Source organism: Onychomys torridus, chromosome X, assembly GCF_903995425.1.
Source record: "Onychomys torridus chromosome X, mOncTor1.1, whole genome shotgun sequence".
Lineage (NCBI taxonomy): Eukaryota > Metazoa > Chordata > Mammalia > Rodentia > Cricetidae > Onychomys > Onychomys torridus.
Window position 1 is genome coordinate 35514139 of NC_050466.1, and position 18023 is coordinate 35532161.

The following is an 18023-nucleotide window of genomic DNA, read 5'->3' on the forward strand; positions in this document are numbered from 1 at the left end:
TTAGGAACTATGTAGGCATGACCTACAGAGCAACATGCCCAAGTTTTATTTTCACTATTGTGATATGTATTTTACCCATGACTCCCCATCTGTGAGAAAGAACCACTGCAGTATAGGAAATACAAAGAGACTATGAGAGACTCTTACCAGAAATGGATGAAAGAGAAGGCCCAGAGCCTGACTGTCAATACAGAAGCTGCATTTCAACAGAAAAGATACCTCTAACTCCATTTTCTGCCCTTTCTCCTGCAAGAGGCTATGATCCCACTTCCCCCAGGATCCCTGATTCTCCTTGTCCTGGTATGATGCCAGCCTTGGGAGACCCTCCTATGATGTCAGTGATGGGCCCTCCTCTTTCTGGGCTGATGCCCATGGGACATGTTTGTAGAATGAGGCCACAAGTGGAAAGTCACATGCCCATGATGCCTGGGCCTCTAATGATGAGACCTCTTACTTGCTCCCTAACCTGGCATGACGTGGCTAGACAGATAAAAGCAGAGGGAACTCTTTTTATCAGTTGTTGTATTATTTCTTCTATTCCACCAGGAGATCATGGTGTTGTGTGTCAGTGTTCTCTAGTTTCAGAAGAGTTCCCTCCTCCTAACAAAGAAATAATTTTGGAGAGGAGAAGTGGGGTGAAAAAGGGCAGTTTTCAGTTGTGCTGTGAAAATAGAAAATAGAAATAGAAAATGAAAACTATTTGTTCTTTTAGTTAAAAGTATCAAACACAAATACAACAATAAAAAACAAAATGGAAGTTTTTAAATAAAAGAATTAAAATAAAAGAGAGACTCTTTTGGGAGTGTGCTGACTTGGGGAGATGGAAGAGCAGATGGAATCAAACTTATTCATTGTCAATTTAAAAATTGCTTGAGCCACATGACTGCATCATCTATGTAAAATATCTCAAAAGGGAGTCTTTAAGAACATCAAGAAAAAAGTCAGCTTGCTTGCCGGGGTGGTGAAGTGGTGGGCACTAGCCCAGCTTGCTTTTGTGACTCTTAGTCAAGAGTCTTCACAATTCCTGTCATAGTTTTATGTTCCCTTAGCCCCGGGTCTCACCCTTCCTAATGCTGCGACCCTTTAATATAGTTCTGCATGTTGTGCTGACCCCAACCATGAAATTACTGTTGTTGCTACTTCATTACTGTAATTTTGCTACTGTTATATAAATTATAAGTAGCTGACATGCAGGATATCTGATGTGCGACCCCTGGGAAAAAGTTGTTCAAAATCCCCAAGGGATTGTCACTCACAGGTTAAGAATCACTGCCTCATAGCCTTTTCTGAGCTTATAGTTGTATTTTGTGGAGATGTGCAGGAGAAAATGGGTCTGTGCCATATTGTTCAGTCGAGAAATGTGCCTTTCCTTTTAACACCAGTTCTTGGGCAGTAGAAGTGTGTGCATGTGTGCGTGCATGCATGCTTGTATGTGTGTGTGTGTGTGTGTGTGTGTGTGTGTGTGTGTGTGTGTGTGTGTAGATAGATAGCATGTACCAAAAGACAGAGCTGACATGGTTAGCATTATAGCTGCCTCAATCACTTGCAAAATTTTATTTCTGAGTAGGACAGTCATTATATTCAATGGAGATAAGTATACCATTTAGAGACCATAAGGAAAAATCTTTAGCACATGGAGAAAAGAGAAAGACTGATGAATCACAAGTGCAGTAAATGTAACTTGTCTGAAATGATGGGTGTATAGTCTGCATTGCTCAATTTAATAAAACCCAAAGTGCATGTGGATTAAGAGCATCAATGAAGAAATTATCGAAGCAGTTATGTTCATAATCAGCTTACTTTGCTCACTAATGAACATGTTTGTTACCCCATTTGTCATGGATTGCTAGACTTAGTGTTTGAAAACACCAGAGATTGCCTAGGAAATAATGCATCTTATATTACTCTATTTTAACCATGGAAGCTTAGGTTTGTATATTTCAGAAAAATCTCTCATCGAATCTTTTTGATGCAAAGTTTTCTTCCCCAGAATGATTGCTTTATCAATCCCTCATTCTTAACAGATTCCTATTTTAAAGAGCTATTGATATTTGATTGGTTTCTATCTGAGATATGAACAAGTTTAAGGTGGATGTTGTTCCAGGGAATGACTGTAATTTGAGATCCCCATTGGTTTTCAATTCCTGGACTATCAAGTTTACTGTACTGTTTAGGTTTAGCAGTATGATGCCCTCCATTGAAATGTATATCTTGACCGCTGTTTGGATGATTGCTGGTTTTTTTTTTTGTGTGTGCTGTTCAGCATTTGTAGAACTTAGCTTTTTAGTATTGAAGTTTGTTTCTCCTTGGTTATATTGAGTAGAGTCTTTGCATCTTTTTTTTCCTGGATTTGGAGTATCTGGGGAGCATGCATTTAGGGGGGCCAGTTCCTCCTCCCTCTTTTCCTCTCCCTATAGTGTGCTTCCTTCTCCCAATCTCTCTTCTTATTTTATTATATATACATATATGTATGTACTTTTGTACCTATAAAGAAGTATGGGACCCACAAATGAGAGAAAACATGTGGTATTTCTCTTTCTCTGTCTTGCTTATTTTACTTAATATGATGATCTCTGGTTTTATTCATTCATTGGCAAAGGACACAATTCGCCTTTATGGCTGAATAGAACTCCATTATATATATGATATTTTCTTCATCCATTCATCACTCGACAGGCACCCAGTCTGATCTTTGCTATTGCAAATAGTGCTAAACATGGATGTGCAGAAATATCTGTGGTATGCTGACTCAGAGTCTTTCAAGTATTAACCTTGGATTGGCATAGCTGGGTTATATGGTAGTTACATATTTAGTTTTTTTGAGGCACTTCCATAGTGCCTGGACCAGCTGGTATTTTTACCAGCAGTCTGTAAGTGTTCCCTTTCCTCCATAACCTTGCCAGCATTAGTCCATATTTGTCTTCTTAATGATGGAAATTGGCAAATTAGGTAGTTTGAAATTAAAGGGTTTTGCAAAGCAAAGGAAACAGTTGAGACAAGATAACTTGTAGAATGGGAAAAAACTTCATTATACACCTGACAGAGTTAATATCTGGAGTACTCAAAGAACATTAAAAAAACCCTAAACACTAAAAACCTAAACAACTCAGTCAATAATTATGTAATTTTCAATGAATGAAGATTTGAATATTTTTATTTTTATTTATTTATTTATTATTATTAAGAAAATTTCTATTCATTTTACATACCAACCACAGATGCCCCTGTCCTACCTCCTCCTGCCCTCCCCAGCCTTGCCCCACAACCCACCCCCATTCCACCCCCTCTTCCAAGGCAAGGACTGCTATGGGGAGTCAGCAGAGACTGATACATTCAGTTGAGGCAGGTCCAAGCCCCTTCCCCTGAACCAAGGCTGTGTAAGGTGTCCCACCATAGATACTGGGCACCAAAAAGCCCGTTCATGCATCAGGGATGGATCCTGATCCCACTGCCAGGGGCCCCTTAAACAAGTCAAGCTAAACAACTGTCTCACCTATGCAGAGGGCCTAGTCCAGTCCCATGAGGCTCCACAACTATTGTTCCACAGTTCATGGGTTACCACTAGTTTGATTTGGTTGTCTCTGTAGGTTTCCCCATCATGATCTTGATGGTCCTTGCTCATATAATCCCTCTTCTCTGTCTTTGACTGGACTCCTGGAGCTCAGCCTGCTGCTTGGTTATGGATCTCTGCATCTGTTTCCATCAGTTACTAGATGGAGGCTCTATGATGACAGTTAGGGTATTCACCAATCAGATTACTGGAGTAGGTCAGTTCAGGCACCCTCTCAACCATTGCTAGCATTGCTAGTATTCTAAGCTAGGGTCATCCTTGTAGATTCCTGGGAACTTACCTAGCACCTTGTTTCTCCCTGTTTCCTTGATGTCTCCCTCTTTAATGGTATCTCTTTCCTTGCTCTCCTCCTCTGTCCCTGTTCCAGTTTGACCATCCCATTCCATTATGTTCTGATCCCCCATCTCCTACCCTCCATTGCCCCACCTCACTCCCAGTTTACTCATCTATTTCCTCTTCCCAGGGCAATCCATGCTTCCCTCTTAGGTTTTTCCTTGTTAGCTACCTTCTCATGATCTGTGGATCATAGTCTGGTTATCCTTTGCTTTACATTTAGTATCCATGTTTGTCCTTCTGGGTCATATTTTCTAGTTGCATCCACTTGCCTGCAAATTTCATGATGCCATTGTTTTTTATTGTTGAGTAGTACTCCATTGTGTATATGTGCCACATTTTCTTTATCCATTCTTTGGTTGAGGGGCATCTAGGTTGTTTCCAGGCTCTGGCTATTACGAATAATGCTGTTATGAACATAGTTGAGCATGTGTCCTTGTGGTATGATTGAGGATTCCTTGGGTATATGCCCAAGAGTGGTATAGCTGGGTCTTGAGGGAGACTGATTCCCAATTTTCTGAGAAACTACCATACTGATTTCCAAAGTGGCTGTACAAGTTTGTACGCCCACCAACAGTGGAGGAGTGTTCCCCTTTCTCAGCATCCTCTCCAACATAAGCTGTCATCAGTGTTTTTGATCATAGCCATTCTGACAGGTGTAAGATGGTATCTCACAGTCATTTTGATTTGCATTTCCCTGGTGACTAAGGATGTTGAGCAATTCCTTAAATGTCTTTCAGTCATTTGAAATTCTTCTGTTGAGAATTCTCTGCTAAACTCTGTAGCCCATTTTTTAATTGGATTGTTCAGTATTTTGATGTCTAGTTTTTTGAATTCTTTATAGATTTTGGAGATCAGCCCTCTGTCAGATGTGGGGTTGGTGAATATCTTTTCCAATTCTGTAGGCTGTCGTTTTGTCTTATTGACCTTGTCCTTTGCCCTATAAAAGCTTCTCAGTGTCAGGAGGTCCCATTTATTTGAATCTTTAGTTATAATAATTTTATAGAGAAAAATGATAGAAAAAGGCTTTGTATCTGAAAGATTCAATGGGAAGTTTTCTGAAATATGCAAACCCAAGCTTCAGGTTAACATGGATCAATACAAGATACATTGTTTCCTAAGCTGTCTCTGGTATTTAAAATGCTGCCTGCTTGAAATTTTGTTCAACTCATTTGTTTTTAGTTTTCTAAATCTTGGTTTCATTTTGTCTTTTGAAACAAGGTCTCTCTATGTATCCATAACTGTCTTGAAACTCACCATATAGACCAGGCTGGCCTAGAACTCAAAATTCACTTGCCTCTCTCTTTGGAGTACTGAGATTAAAGGCATGCTGCCACACATGGCCTTCTTTTCTAAATCTTAGTTTCCTTTTTGATATATTTACTGGGAATAATAAAGCTAGTTATAGCTGTGGCTCAGCCCTTTCTGACAAAATTATTTCTGACTCCTTTCCCCTGCTTGGTAAAAATAAAAAGCGTTTCCAATTACATATTACAGCTTACTCTGATAGTGCTCTGAATGTTGTATCTAAGCAGGTGACAGGCTTTTTGTGTGTGTGATATTAAGGGTCCCCCCCAAAAACAAAACCCCCCAAACCTGATTGCAGCTCAGTTACTAACAGAGTAGGACTTGTGAACTATTCATACCAGCAGTTAGCATGTTCATAGAGCAATTCAAGCTCTGTGTGGCCACTCTCCTCATGTGTGTTAGAAGTGATGTTTTAGGCAGAGGGTTACAAATTTGATTAGCTGAGATAAAATTGTTATAAAATTGGAAACCCAAATCCTGCCAGTCCTTTAACTTATGGCCATGGTAAAATTTAAAAGCAGCAATCTTAAAATTAATTCTATGCTAATGAAACAAAATGGCCTCCTGCACAGCCTAAGAGAATGGAACTCTGATAATGAAAATAATGTTTTATTACCTTCTTATGTAATCTTGACTTTCCTACTTTATTCATTCATGCACTTTAATCAACTCATCTATATAGTTGATTGAAGACTTCTGATTGTTATTTCTTTTACTTCCTCATGAATATCAAATCTTAAAACCGTCCTATACAAACTTTAGATTTTCTGTATATGCAAAGAGAATTAATTATAATCAAGGCTGTGACATAAGCCAGTAGTTGTCTACTGCTACAATTATTTCTACATCACAGATAATATACTTCTTAGGAAGGTGAATTCAAAATGCCAATTTATCTAAGATAAATATGCGCGATTTTATTTTGAGAGATTTGAATTGAAGAAAGATTGTGACTCACTTGTGACTTTTCCTGAGTGCCATTTTCGCTTGGATGTTCTAGCCTCACCTCAAGTCACACATATCCAGGTCTAACAGGATATTTTCCTATTTCCGTGAACATTGTCAATCTTCTGTGATTTTTCCCGAAAGGAAAATGAGTGACCTCTGAGGGTTCTTTGTCTTCTTTGTCTCTTTGTCTCCTTTGTTAGTGTGCAATGCCAGCATTTCCTCTCCAGGAGCTGAAGGCGTGGAGATCTTCATATTATTTTGACCTCATCTTTTCAACTTATTCAGTAAGCCAAAACTTCTGTACTGAACATCTATCATGGTCTAGGCACTCACTAGAAACTTAGATTACAATGGTTGAGCAATGAAAAATTGTTTATATTCATATGTCTTACTGAGGAAGGCAGACATATAGAAACACATGTAAAACTGCAGCTGTGATAAATGCTATAAAGAAGAGATATGTGATATCACAATAGTCCTCAACATATTAGTTTGAGTTCATCATGGACATTTGGGAAGGGAGGCTTCTCTGAAGAAGTGACATATGGGTTGATACCAGAAGGCTGAATAGGTGTTACTGACATGAGGAAATATGGAGGAAACTGTAAATAGTGGCAACAGCACACACAAAGCTATTATGGTAGAATTAAATGATAAGCACTGAGTTGTAGTAGGGGGTGGCTCATAAGAAAGGGTAGGATCAGGGCTGGAGAGATGGCTGAGAGGTTAAGAGCACTGGCTGCTCTTCCAGAGGTCCTGAGTTCAATTCCCAGCAACCACATGGTGGCTCACAACCATCTGTAATGAGATCTGGTACCTTCTTCTGTATATATAATAAATAAATAATTAAAAAAAAAAGAAAAGAAAGGGTAGGATCTAGCCCAAATTTACACTAGCCACTTAGATAGGAAACCAAACATGCAGAGTTAGGCTCTATTAAGTAATATATTATTTTATTATTTTTACCCTGTGAGTAATGGAAAACATTAAAGGGATGGTGTGTGTGTGTGTGTGTGTGTGTGTGTGTGTGTGAGAGAGAGAGAGAGAGAGAGAGAGAGAGAGAGAGAGAGAGAGAGAGATGTGAGACACAATCAGATTTACATTTTCAAATGTTCATTCTTATTGCATCTGAGATGGATGGGAAGGCACCCATTACAGGTAACTAAGGAGTGCTGAGAGTGGGAAAAACCATCTTCTTTGAAGAACACATCAATTGGTTACCCAATAACAAATGGTCATCCCTGAAAACATATGTTCAAGGACCATTATAATGACTGAGAAGATTGTATATGTGTGTATATATATATATATATATATATATGTATATATATGTATATATGTATACACACCACACACACACACACATATATATATATATATATATATATATATATATATATATATATATATATATATATATATAAAAATAACAACAATTAATGAAAAAGAGGCCATGAATTTGAAAGCGAGCAGGGAGGGGTATGGGTATATGGGAGTTTGGGAAGGAATAAAGGGAAGGGAGAAACAATTATATTATAATCTCAAAAATAATAGAAAAACAAACAAAAAGAGGATAAGACCTGTTGGGAGGTAAGCAATGGAAATTGAAAGAAATTAATGTGTCAAGGGGTATTTAGTGGGTATGATCTCTAGGACAAGATGGTGGATTGGTTATAGCAAGGGAGAGAGAGAATGGAAGAGGTACCTGGAGAAGGTTTGGGCTGGCATAACTGAATGGACTACCCAGTGAAGGAATACTAGAAGACCCAATATGGAGAGAAGACAATGTATTCAAGTTTAAGGTGTGTTCAGTCTGAGGTATTATGAACTAGCCAAAAGATAATGCAAAGTAAATGATTGGTTCTTAAAAGCGTAGAACTCAGAATAGAGATCTGACCTAGAGAGAGATGGGATTCATTTGTCTATTGATGTAAGTTGATAGTGTAGGTGAGAGAATACAATAGAGTAAAAGGAGAAGAGGGGTTGGGACAATGCTTGGTCTAGGCAAGGAGCCAGAGGAGTGGGGGACATCTGGCATAAATAACTTCAAAAAATTTTAGCTGTGATGGGGAGGGGAGATATGGGGAAGAGGGATGTGGTGTTTTCATTTTTATTGCAAGAGAGGAGAATAAGTTTTAAACTAGGAGGGAAAGGCTCATTAGGGAAAAGAGAGGCAAAGTTTGTGAAATAGCGGATGACAGGATCTAAATTACAGTTGAACTTCTGTCTGATGATCTCAATTACTTTTTCCTTTGAAGCAGGAGGCATGATTATCTGATAAACATGTGGAGGTGGTGTTTGACAATGGGGCATGTTTGAAAGGGTTATTGTAGAATAGGAGCATAAACTGAACAGAGAGAAGTAGTAGCAGGCAGCGTGGAAGGCTCATTTGAGGTTGGCGATCATTGAGTTTTTAGAAGGAGAAATGTATCCTCTTGTGACTGGATCTGTCCATGCTCAAGTGAAGGTATAGAGGAGACAAACAGATGAGGAACCTTGAATTTCCAAGATAAACTTGAGCCAGTTGTGTGAACTTTCTGGTACTCCATTTCTTCATCTTTGAAATGGTGATAATTATAATATTTTCCATAAAAGTGGTTTGGTGGATTAAACAAGATAGCAAGTCGCACAGTGCTTGACTTGGGATAAGTGTTCCATACACAAAAGCATGTTCTGGCCCCTTCAGAACCCAGTCTCATCTGTATACTTTATCATCAGTACTCAATACGTACTGCCTTTTACTGCTAGCTAAACTGACATTTTCCTCTATCCACACTCGCTGCCGTGTGTCTTTGTCTTCTCCCCTTGAACTCCATCGTTGCTCAACTGTGTCCATCTTCTAAGACAGTGGTTCTCAGCCTTCCTAATACTGCGACCCTTTAGTACAGTTCTTCATGCTGTGGTGACCCCCCAACCACCAAGTTATTTTCATTGCTACTTTATAATTGTAATTTTGCTACTGTTATGAATCCTAATGTAAACAGCTGATATGCAGGATATCTGATACACAACTCTTGTTTGACCCCTCAAAGGAGTTGCGACTCACAGAATGAGAACCACTGCTCTAAGCTAGCTTCTCCTCATCAAGCCAGTTTTGTTCTTTTGCTACATTAGTTTGCTATTGTACTTCAAAGATATATGGAGCCTGATTATATTCCATTGTTGGCTTTCTTATAAATCATATCACTTTACTGTTTTATTCAAAATGCTATTTTATCTTTTATTAAACAAACAAACAAACAAACAAACAAACAAACAAGCAAACAAAAACATTTCTAGCCAGGTGTGGTAGCACATGCCTGTGCTTCCCAGTGCTTGGAAAGCTATGATGTAAGGATCCTGAGTTAGACTAGCCTATGTTACAGAGTGAGTTTTAGGTCTGAACTAAATAGTGAGGCCTTGTCTCTACCAAACAAACAAACAAACAAACAACAAACAAACAAAAAACAAACAAAAAAACCCAACTGAGCAAAATATCTCAATAATATTTCCAGTAAGAGTATGAGCTCTTTAAGGGAAGGAGACATGGTAGAAATCTTTCTGTTCCTCAGAGAACTTCTAATGGTATTCACCATATTTGTGAAGTTTAACCTACTTGAAAGGTGCATAAACTATTTTCCTGTGCTCTTCAAAGCAAGGTTGCACTGTCAAATGAGGCGAACAGACACTACAATAAGGTGCTAGAAAATATTATAAATTGTATTTATTTTATCACAGCCTTTGAAATTCCTATTACACTTATTTATAATGTCTATAATACAGATTTACAACATATGCAAGGATGCATAATCAATACATATATATTCATATGCACACACATAAATGGTCAGGTTTCAAGACTTTTTGATCCTGAGGTTCCAAATAAAACATTTTCAATCTTCAGTGTTCTAATGATTGATAGAAATTTGAACAAGGCAGCTGGCCAGAGAACTGTGAGCCCATAATTTCTTGAACCAGAAAGGTGAGGAATTGAGATCAATCTGGTCTCCATAGCAAGACCCTGCCTTGTGGGGAAAAGGGAAGAAATGAGATTTAATTAACTCAAAAATCAAAGAAACTGTTTTTTTAAATTACTTTCTATGCACCAGATACTAAGCTTGATGGTTTACACATATTAACTCACAAGTGTCGGGAAAGTTTTCTAAGGAAGGGTTATAATTCTCATGCCATAGAGGAAGGTGCTGAAGCACAGAGGGGTAGATGAAGGCCTTAAAGCAAGATATGAGGCCAGGATCTAAAACTGCATCCGACTGAATCCAAAGCTGAAGTCTTAGGGAAGCTTTTTAACTTCACAATGGAGTTTCAGTAATGGATGTGAACTAATCAGGCTATTGATTTCTTCTTCCATGAGTTTTGATAGGTCCCTTTCCAAAGGTGAATCACCTCAATCAGTGTATAGTTCTGTACAAGTGCCCATATCTTTTATGCAGATACTATGTAATGGATGTCTCCCTACTAGATATTTACCCAGGGTATTATGAAAATCAGATAGAGATTTACAAAGTAGAAAATCTTCTTAAGAAAAATTAAGTAATCAAACAACATGATTATATCTGATACTTATCTCTCTTTAAAATGAAAAGAAATTATAGAGCTCTTTCTTAAAGAATTGTCTCTAATTTCTAAGGCTGAATCTAAAGTAACACATGCTTTCTGATTTTTCAGTTGTTTCTGAAAATATGACAATCCAAGAAACAAGTACAACTGTTTCACAGCAAATAAACTTAACAACTCCTTTCCAAATTACTGGGCTAAACCCACAGAAGACTGTACATCTTTCCACAGTGTCATCAGAAAGCATGTCTGTTTCTACAATCAATCATGCAGCCATACCTTATTCTAATACAATACCCTCACCTCTAGCAACAGTGAGTGCATCAAAAGATTTAAAGACATCTATGGCCCAGACAGCTACATTTTCAGCAGACGTCTTGTTTACTTCAACATCTATCCCTCTGTCTATTCAGAGTACACACATTCGTAGTGCTACTGGTTCAATGAAAGTAACTCAACACTCAAATTTAGGAAAAACAAAGACTACAAAAATGTTGGAAGTCATGGGTACTGAAACCTTTCATCCAACTACAGCTACTGATTTCTTTAACACATCTGGAATTACCAAGAATTATATTGTATCTGAAACTTTAGCAACTAAATCCCAGTCAGCTTTTGGGAATGCAACTTCATTTTTGATGACTGAATCAACATCCATGTCTACAACATCTCAGCCCAAACACAAATCCACAGATGATGCTATACTCCATACCTCTAAATCTGGGCATGAATTTCTTGTATCTTCAATTGCCAGAACTGCATCTTGGTCCACACTAGAAGAGACTTCAGCTATTACTACTGACATTGGGATTGAATCAACCTTCCCAGCAGAATCTTTGCTCACCTCCACAGCTGCTCCTATGAATTCTGTATTTCCTGGAAATCAGGTGGCATCTACCTTGTCAACAACTGATGCAGAAATGGCGTTTACAGTCCATTCAGTGTTGCCTGTGAGGATCACATCTACCCCAAGAACAGTGAAAACAGAGTCAGTATCTACAAATTCTCAAGATGTCTTTTCACTGAGCATAGAGGATGCTATATATACCCCAATGCCTAAAGAGACCTCTTCTATGCTCTTTTCTTCTATTACATCCTCTCCAGTAACTGGAACTCAGGGTGAACAGACAATCATTGATACTAAGAGTACACATCTAGCCTTAACTCCCAGAACCAAACTTGTCCCTACATTGGCTGAAACTTCACTCTTCCCTGCAATGGAGGGGCTAGTATACACCCAGAATATACCCACAACTGATGAGCCCACGCTTACTTCGATTTCTGCTAAGTCACTTTCTACATATAATGCATCTGAATCAGGTCTCATATCTGTAACTGATAAAATTGACTATCAGTTCTTCACTAATGAGACTACTTGGACTTCTAAGCCAAATCAAATCCTGTTAACCTCTATGAATACAACCACCATACCTACATTCATGCCTAATGAAAATCTCACATCATCATTCCAAGATAGTACTACTAACCTGGATAATTCATCCATGACTATTAATATCACCCTACTTGAAGCATCCACAGATAGCAAGGGTACCACCAGCTCTGATGCTGCTACAACCAGGTATACAACAGCTCTATTCAAATCAACATCCAGGTGGCTTAGTAATTTCTCCAGTGTTTCTGTAATCACATCTATAACTAGTCAGCCTGAGTCTAAACTCATCACCTTATTACAGAAAAGCAACTCTATCCCCACAGTAGCTGCAAATGAACTTCCCTCAATATCAAGGGAGACAGTTGTTCCTTTAGTGGATGTGTCTACCCTCGCTGACATTAAGCCAACTTTTTCTACTGAGAAGAGCATTTCTGAGACAACACAAATAGATACAAATGGTATGAGCACATTTGGTATTACTATGGCCCCTCTACCAATGTCTGCAACAACACAGAGAATCTATACCACTGTGACAAAAGAAACTACTTCCCATCATCCTAAGGTAAAATCAACTATAGCAGCAGTAGCTGAGGTTTCTCCATTTTCAGCAATGCTGGAAGCAACAGATGAATCAGCACAAATGGTGACAGCTTCTGTCACTGTTTCCCCTTTTGCAGATAGAGAAAAATTGACTACTGCATTGGGTAATGAAACTGCAACTACTGTGGTGGGAGTGAGTTGGCTTTCAACAAAATTGATGAAAAGCACACCTAAGAGTTCATATGATGGTGCTACAGAAACCTTTAACTTGAACCATACCTATACAGTACACTGGACTTCAGAGACATCTGAGGGGAATTCGGCTTCATCATCCTTCTCTGTGAGTACCCAGACACTCCCCAGACTTCTGAGTTCCTCAACAAGGATAATGGGAGCCACTTTTTCCACTACTCCTTCACAGAAGACAGTTGTATCTTTGTCTGCTTGTATCTTGTCACCACAGACTGCAGCAACTCATTCCTCAGCAATCCCTCATCTTACTACCCACAAGTTCTCACTGCCAGTTAATGTCTCTGCTGTCACCTCTCCTGCCACCACAATGGCAGTTTTTGATGAGACCACAGTGACCCTGTCTCAGCCTTCTACTTTGGCCAGGGACTTCACTATATCTGTGCTCTCAGTTGGATCACCTCTGCCAACGGTGACAATGACCACAGCAGTGGTGCCACCAGTGAGTCCAACAGCTTCTACCACCAGTGATATCACATCTACTCACAGAGACTCACTTCATACCACTTCAGAGTTCCCAGAGATCTCTTCCACAACAGCACTCACGGCAGTTTCCTCTCTGAGAGAGACTTTGGTACCCTCACTGAGACCTCCCACTCCTGTGATAACTAAGGCTATAAGCACCCTTCCCTCCGTCTCAGCTGACTTAGTAAGTCCATCCATACACACTCTTGTCTGCTCAAGGCCTCCTCCTAGCAACATTACTCTTGTGGCCGCTACTTATGTTAGCTCAACTACATCTACATCAGTAGCAACACCATCTCTATCTCAAGTTGAGGATTCAACTCATGGTTTTAGCTTTCCCTATACTTTTAGTAGTAGTGGGGATGTTGATACGGCTTCTGGACCCACAGAGTCACCTACTGGTGGTGAGACCATATCCCCCCTGACCTCTGTCAATAAGCTTACTACCTCAGTAGACACCATATCTACCACATATTTTGTGAACACACCCATCTCCACCCAGTTGGCAGTTGCAACCTCTAAGTTTTCTTCTGAGAATGAACAGACCAACACCTCCATGGGGAAAGCTCTCAGAACTACAAGGGCAGCAGAATTTTCCCCATCCAAGAATTCCTTTATTTTGGACTCCCAGAGCACCTTCCCTTGGGAAATGACAGGCACAGAATTTTCTGAGACCACAGAAATCTCCAGCCACCAAACACATTTGCCTTTGGAGATTCCACCTGGGAATCCAACTTCTGGGAATTTAACTGCATCTACTTCTGGGAGCACACAGACCACACAAACCCTGACTTCAAGTACCATAATAGGTATTCATGTTTCAGAAGGGTCGACTAGTCTTGAGGAAACAGCACTCCCTTCTCAACTTCAGACAATAACCAAATCTTTGTCTCCTGATAAAGAAAGAACAAGTGCCCTTTTGGAATATCCTTCCAGGACTGTGGAAAAGATAGTGAGTTCCTCTCCTTTGACTCATCCAGACACAGGTCACCAGGCTATTTCACCTGTAGACACTACAATTTCCAGGACAGCTAGAAAATCACATCCTGTGCTCATCAACACAACTCTTTCACACCTGCTTTTACTTAAAACACAGCCTGAGTCGGCATGGATTGCTTCTTCCACTTCTGAAAGCACACAGACTTTACCTAAGTCCCTCTCTCCTTTCACAACTGGACTACTCAACACCAATTTTACAATGATCACTCCTAATGGGAGCACTACAGTCTTTTCTGTTCCAAATGAACCTACAAAGTTGCCTGGGGAGACCTCTATGGAAACATCCTCTCCTACTTACCAGATGTCTTTATTGCCACTCAATGTCACTGCGGTCACCGCTAAAAAGATTTCTGATACCCCTACAATACTAATGACTAAGTCTTCTCAAACAATAAACTCAGGCTATTTGCAAAGTATTGGTACTATTGGTACTTCTGGGTTTAAGTCTAAGAAGCCTTCAATGCCAGTTAATGACTCTGATTTCTCAACTACAGTGGTTTCTTCTGACACTTCCACAAGACTTAGGGCATTCTTTACTTCATTGTCTTCACCTCCCCCTAAGACTACTAAAACCACCCAAGCATCAGCATTGAATATCACACCAGTGTCACATTCTAGACCTACTTCACAAATCACAATGGTTTACCCTACTTTCACTAATTCAGAAGTGGTAGAGATGCCATTCAATAAAACAACTGCACCTGTTTCCTCTCCAGCAGAATTAGGTTTTTCATCTATGAAAACTATTCCAACCATTATTGCGGCTGGGACAGTGACTTCAGTTATAGGCACAACTACCTCCTCTCTGTTCAGTTCTAAGAATACTGAAGCTATTTCCTTCATCCCAAAGACCATGTTTTCTTCGTTACTTTCAACAACCCAGCAATCATCACAAGAAAATGAGGCTACCACTCTGGACATATTGCCTGGGATTACCACCACTTCCCTATCTACTGAGAGCAGCGGTGGAGTGACAGAGTCCATTAATACCTATTCTAGAACTACCATCCCTACAAGTGGGCTTTCAGCTGCTCCTTCAGATAGTTTTTATACTTCCTTGAATATTCAGGTCTCCCCATCTTTGACTAACTTTAAAGGCACCCCTAGACCTCCAGAAAGTGTACAATCCACACTGACATATCTTTCCCATGATACAGGAAAGATGACTTCCCTGTCAGGGAATATTTTGCTAACCAGTGAACTAACAAAGAGCAGTTCATTCGTGAATCCTTCTGTTTTATACCCTTCATGGACCCAACCGAGTGCAACCCTACCTTCTTCGACGACGTCATTTCTTTACTCACCTCCTAGTACTGAGGCCAACTTTCCTCTTACATCTCAAACGGCTGAATTTCCCACACAAGGAACAAGAATCACACCTTGTACTACCCAGTCTCTACTTACAACTTTCAGAAACACACCCAGAGATGAAGACTCTCAGTTTCCGGTTTTCACAACTAATGTAATGACATCAAACAGAATAGAAACAGAAACTCTTCACTTTACTCCTGGGACATTGTCAACATCTCAGATTGGTCTGGTTTCTAGAGATATTACAGCGATGCCATCAAGTTTTACATTAGAAAGCCTTCCTACTTTTAGGCTTACTGAGAATACATCATTATCAGTGTCTTCCATAGTTCTCCCTACTATGTGGGCTGCCATTTCCGGGGCTACCTCACTGACTTGGAGCTTATCTAGTCTCCCTTCAGGCTCTCTGACATCTGTATCTAATCCTCCGCATTTTCTAACTTCACCTGCAGGAGAAATGGCAGAGTCCACGTTTCCAGCTTCTGACATAATAGCAACACCCCCTAACTTTACAACAGAACCCTTTTCTGATGGAAGCACCATACCTACCCAAAGCACTCCTGTAGCTACAATGGACATCATCACTGCTGACTCTCTGACTTCTCTGCCTGGATCTACAAAAAACAAAGATCACAGTCCACACAATCCTACAGCCCTTGAATCATCCCCCAGGACTACTGTGGCTGACAACTCCTGGACTGTGTCCTTTAATAGAATGAGTATATCACCCTCTATAACTAATCAAGACATACCTATAGGTTCTCCATCTGTGTCTAGCCCTACAAAAACAGCTGTGTGGAGTAAAGTCCCAACTACATCAGTATCCCATACTTTAATTCCTCCTAAATCCACACTGGACTCTGTTATGAATATAGCCACTACTACATCCATAGCTGCAGCGCCCTCATTTCCGTGGATGCCTGCTGAGATGACACATCCTTCTACAGCAACTGGGTCTTCACTAATCTCTTCATCTTTTAAGACAACCTGGATAGACTCCACATTTTCCTTTCTGTTTACACAAGCATCTACTTTACCGATTGCTACAGTGTCTACAGGTACTTTATTCATATACCCTTAACAGACTGTATGAACAATGCATGGCCCATTTGTTCTCTACGTTTTCTGAAGACAGAAAATGAGGGGGAAGGTGCATGTATTTCTTATCTCCTTAAGGTCTTTGGCACACAAGTAACTTGTCTAAGCACAGAACTCTCAGTCCATATTTCTTGTCTTTACTTAAATATATTACAAATGGATCTTTTCACCCTGCATGGCATTTTGAAGCATCCCTTACAGTTGTTTTGTTCTTGATGTACTGACTGTGACTCTGCCCATGTGAATACAGACTAAGAACATCATCTTTACCCTGTAAAAGGGTCATACTGGGGGTGGGAGGGCTGGAGAGATGGCTCAGTTATTAAGAGCACTGTCTGCTTTTCCAGGGGACCCTGGTTCAATTTTCAGCACCTATATGGAGGCTCAACCCCCCATGTTACTATAGTTCCAGGAGATCTGATGCATTCTTCTGACATTTTCAGGTACCAGGCATGGACACAGTGCACAGACATACATGTAGGCAAAACAACCAATATATGTAATAAATAAAAAAAGGGTCATATGCCCCTAGGTCTGATGATGCTTACTATACAACAGAAAATATGCATGTGTGTGTGCACGTGCATGCCGCCGCCACCACCACCACCACCGCCACCGCCACCACCACCACCAACACCAATAACAACAACAAAATAACACACACATACACACAACCTGTGTAGGTCTGAGCCCTTTCTAATCCCTACATCTAACTGACTAGAAATACTTATCCATAGTTAGGGAGTGTCTGACATCCATATTGTTCAAATTTGAATGGTTCTGCAACTTTTAAAACATTTACTTATTTCATTTTTGTTATTTTTTTATATTACTTTATATGTACGAGTATTTTGCTTGCATGAATATATCTTCATCACATGTTTGCCTGGTGCCCAAAGAGGCCAGAAAAAGGTGTTGGATCCCCTGGAAATAGAGTTACAAGTGGTTGTGAGCTACCATATGGGTGTTGGGAACCTAACACAGGTCCTCTGCAAAAGCAGCAAATGCCCTTAACCGCTGAGTTGTTTCTGCAGCCCCTATTTGTTTATATATTTTATGTATGTATGTGCATGGGCATGTATATAACTGTGTCCTTGTTGAGGAAGGTGGACAACTTGTAGAAACCAGTTCTCTCTTTCCACCATCTGAGTCCCAAGAATCGAACTCAGCTCATTGGATCATCAAGCTTGATAGCAAGTGCTTTTATTTGCTGATCCATTTCCTTGGCTTGGAATTGTAACTCTTAAGATTATA

The 18023-nt window shown here is 39.8% G+C and overlaps 1 protein-coding gene across 1 annotated transcript in view; it reads left to right on the top strand.

Annotated features, from left to right (window-relative positions):
- The window catches only part of Adgrg4 (adhesion G protein-coupled receptor G4), a 113524-nt gene that overhangs the window by 31235 nt on the left and 64266 nt on the right, over positions 1-18023 (top strand). Inside the window, exon 3 of the mRNA XM_036175699.1 lies at positions 10826-16729. Within this exon, the coding sequence (XP_036031592.1) occupies positions 10826-16729 (5904 nt within the window). The remainder of the gene's footprint in view (positions 1-10825; positions 16730-18023) is intronic.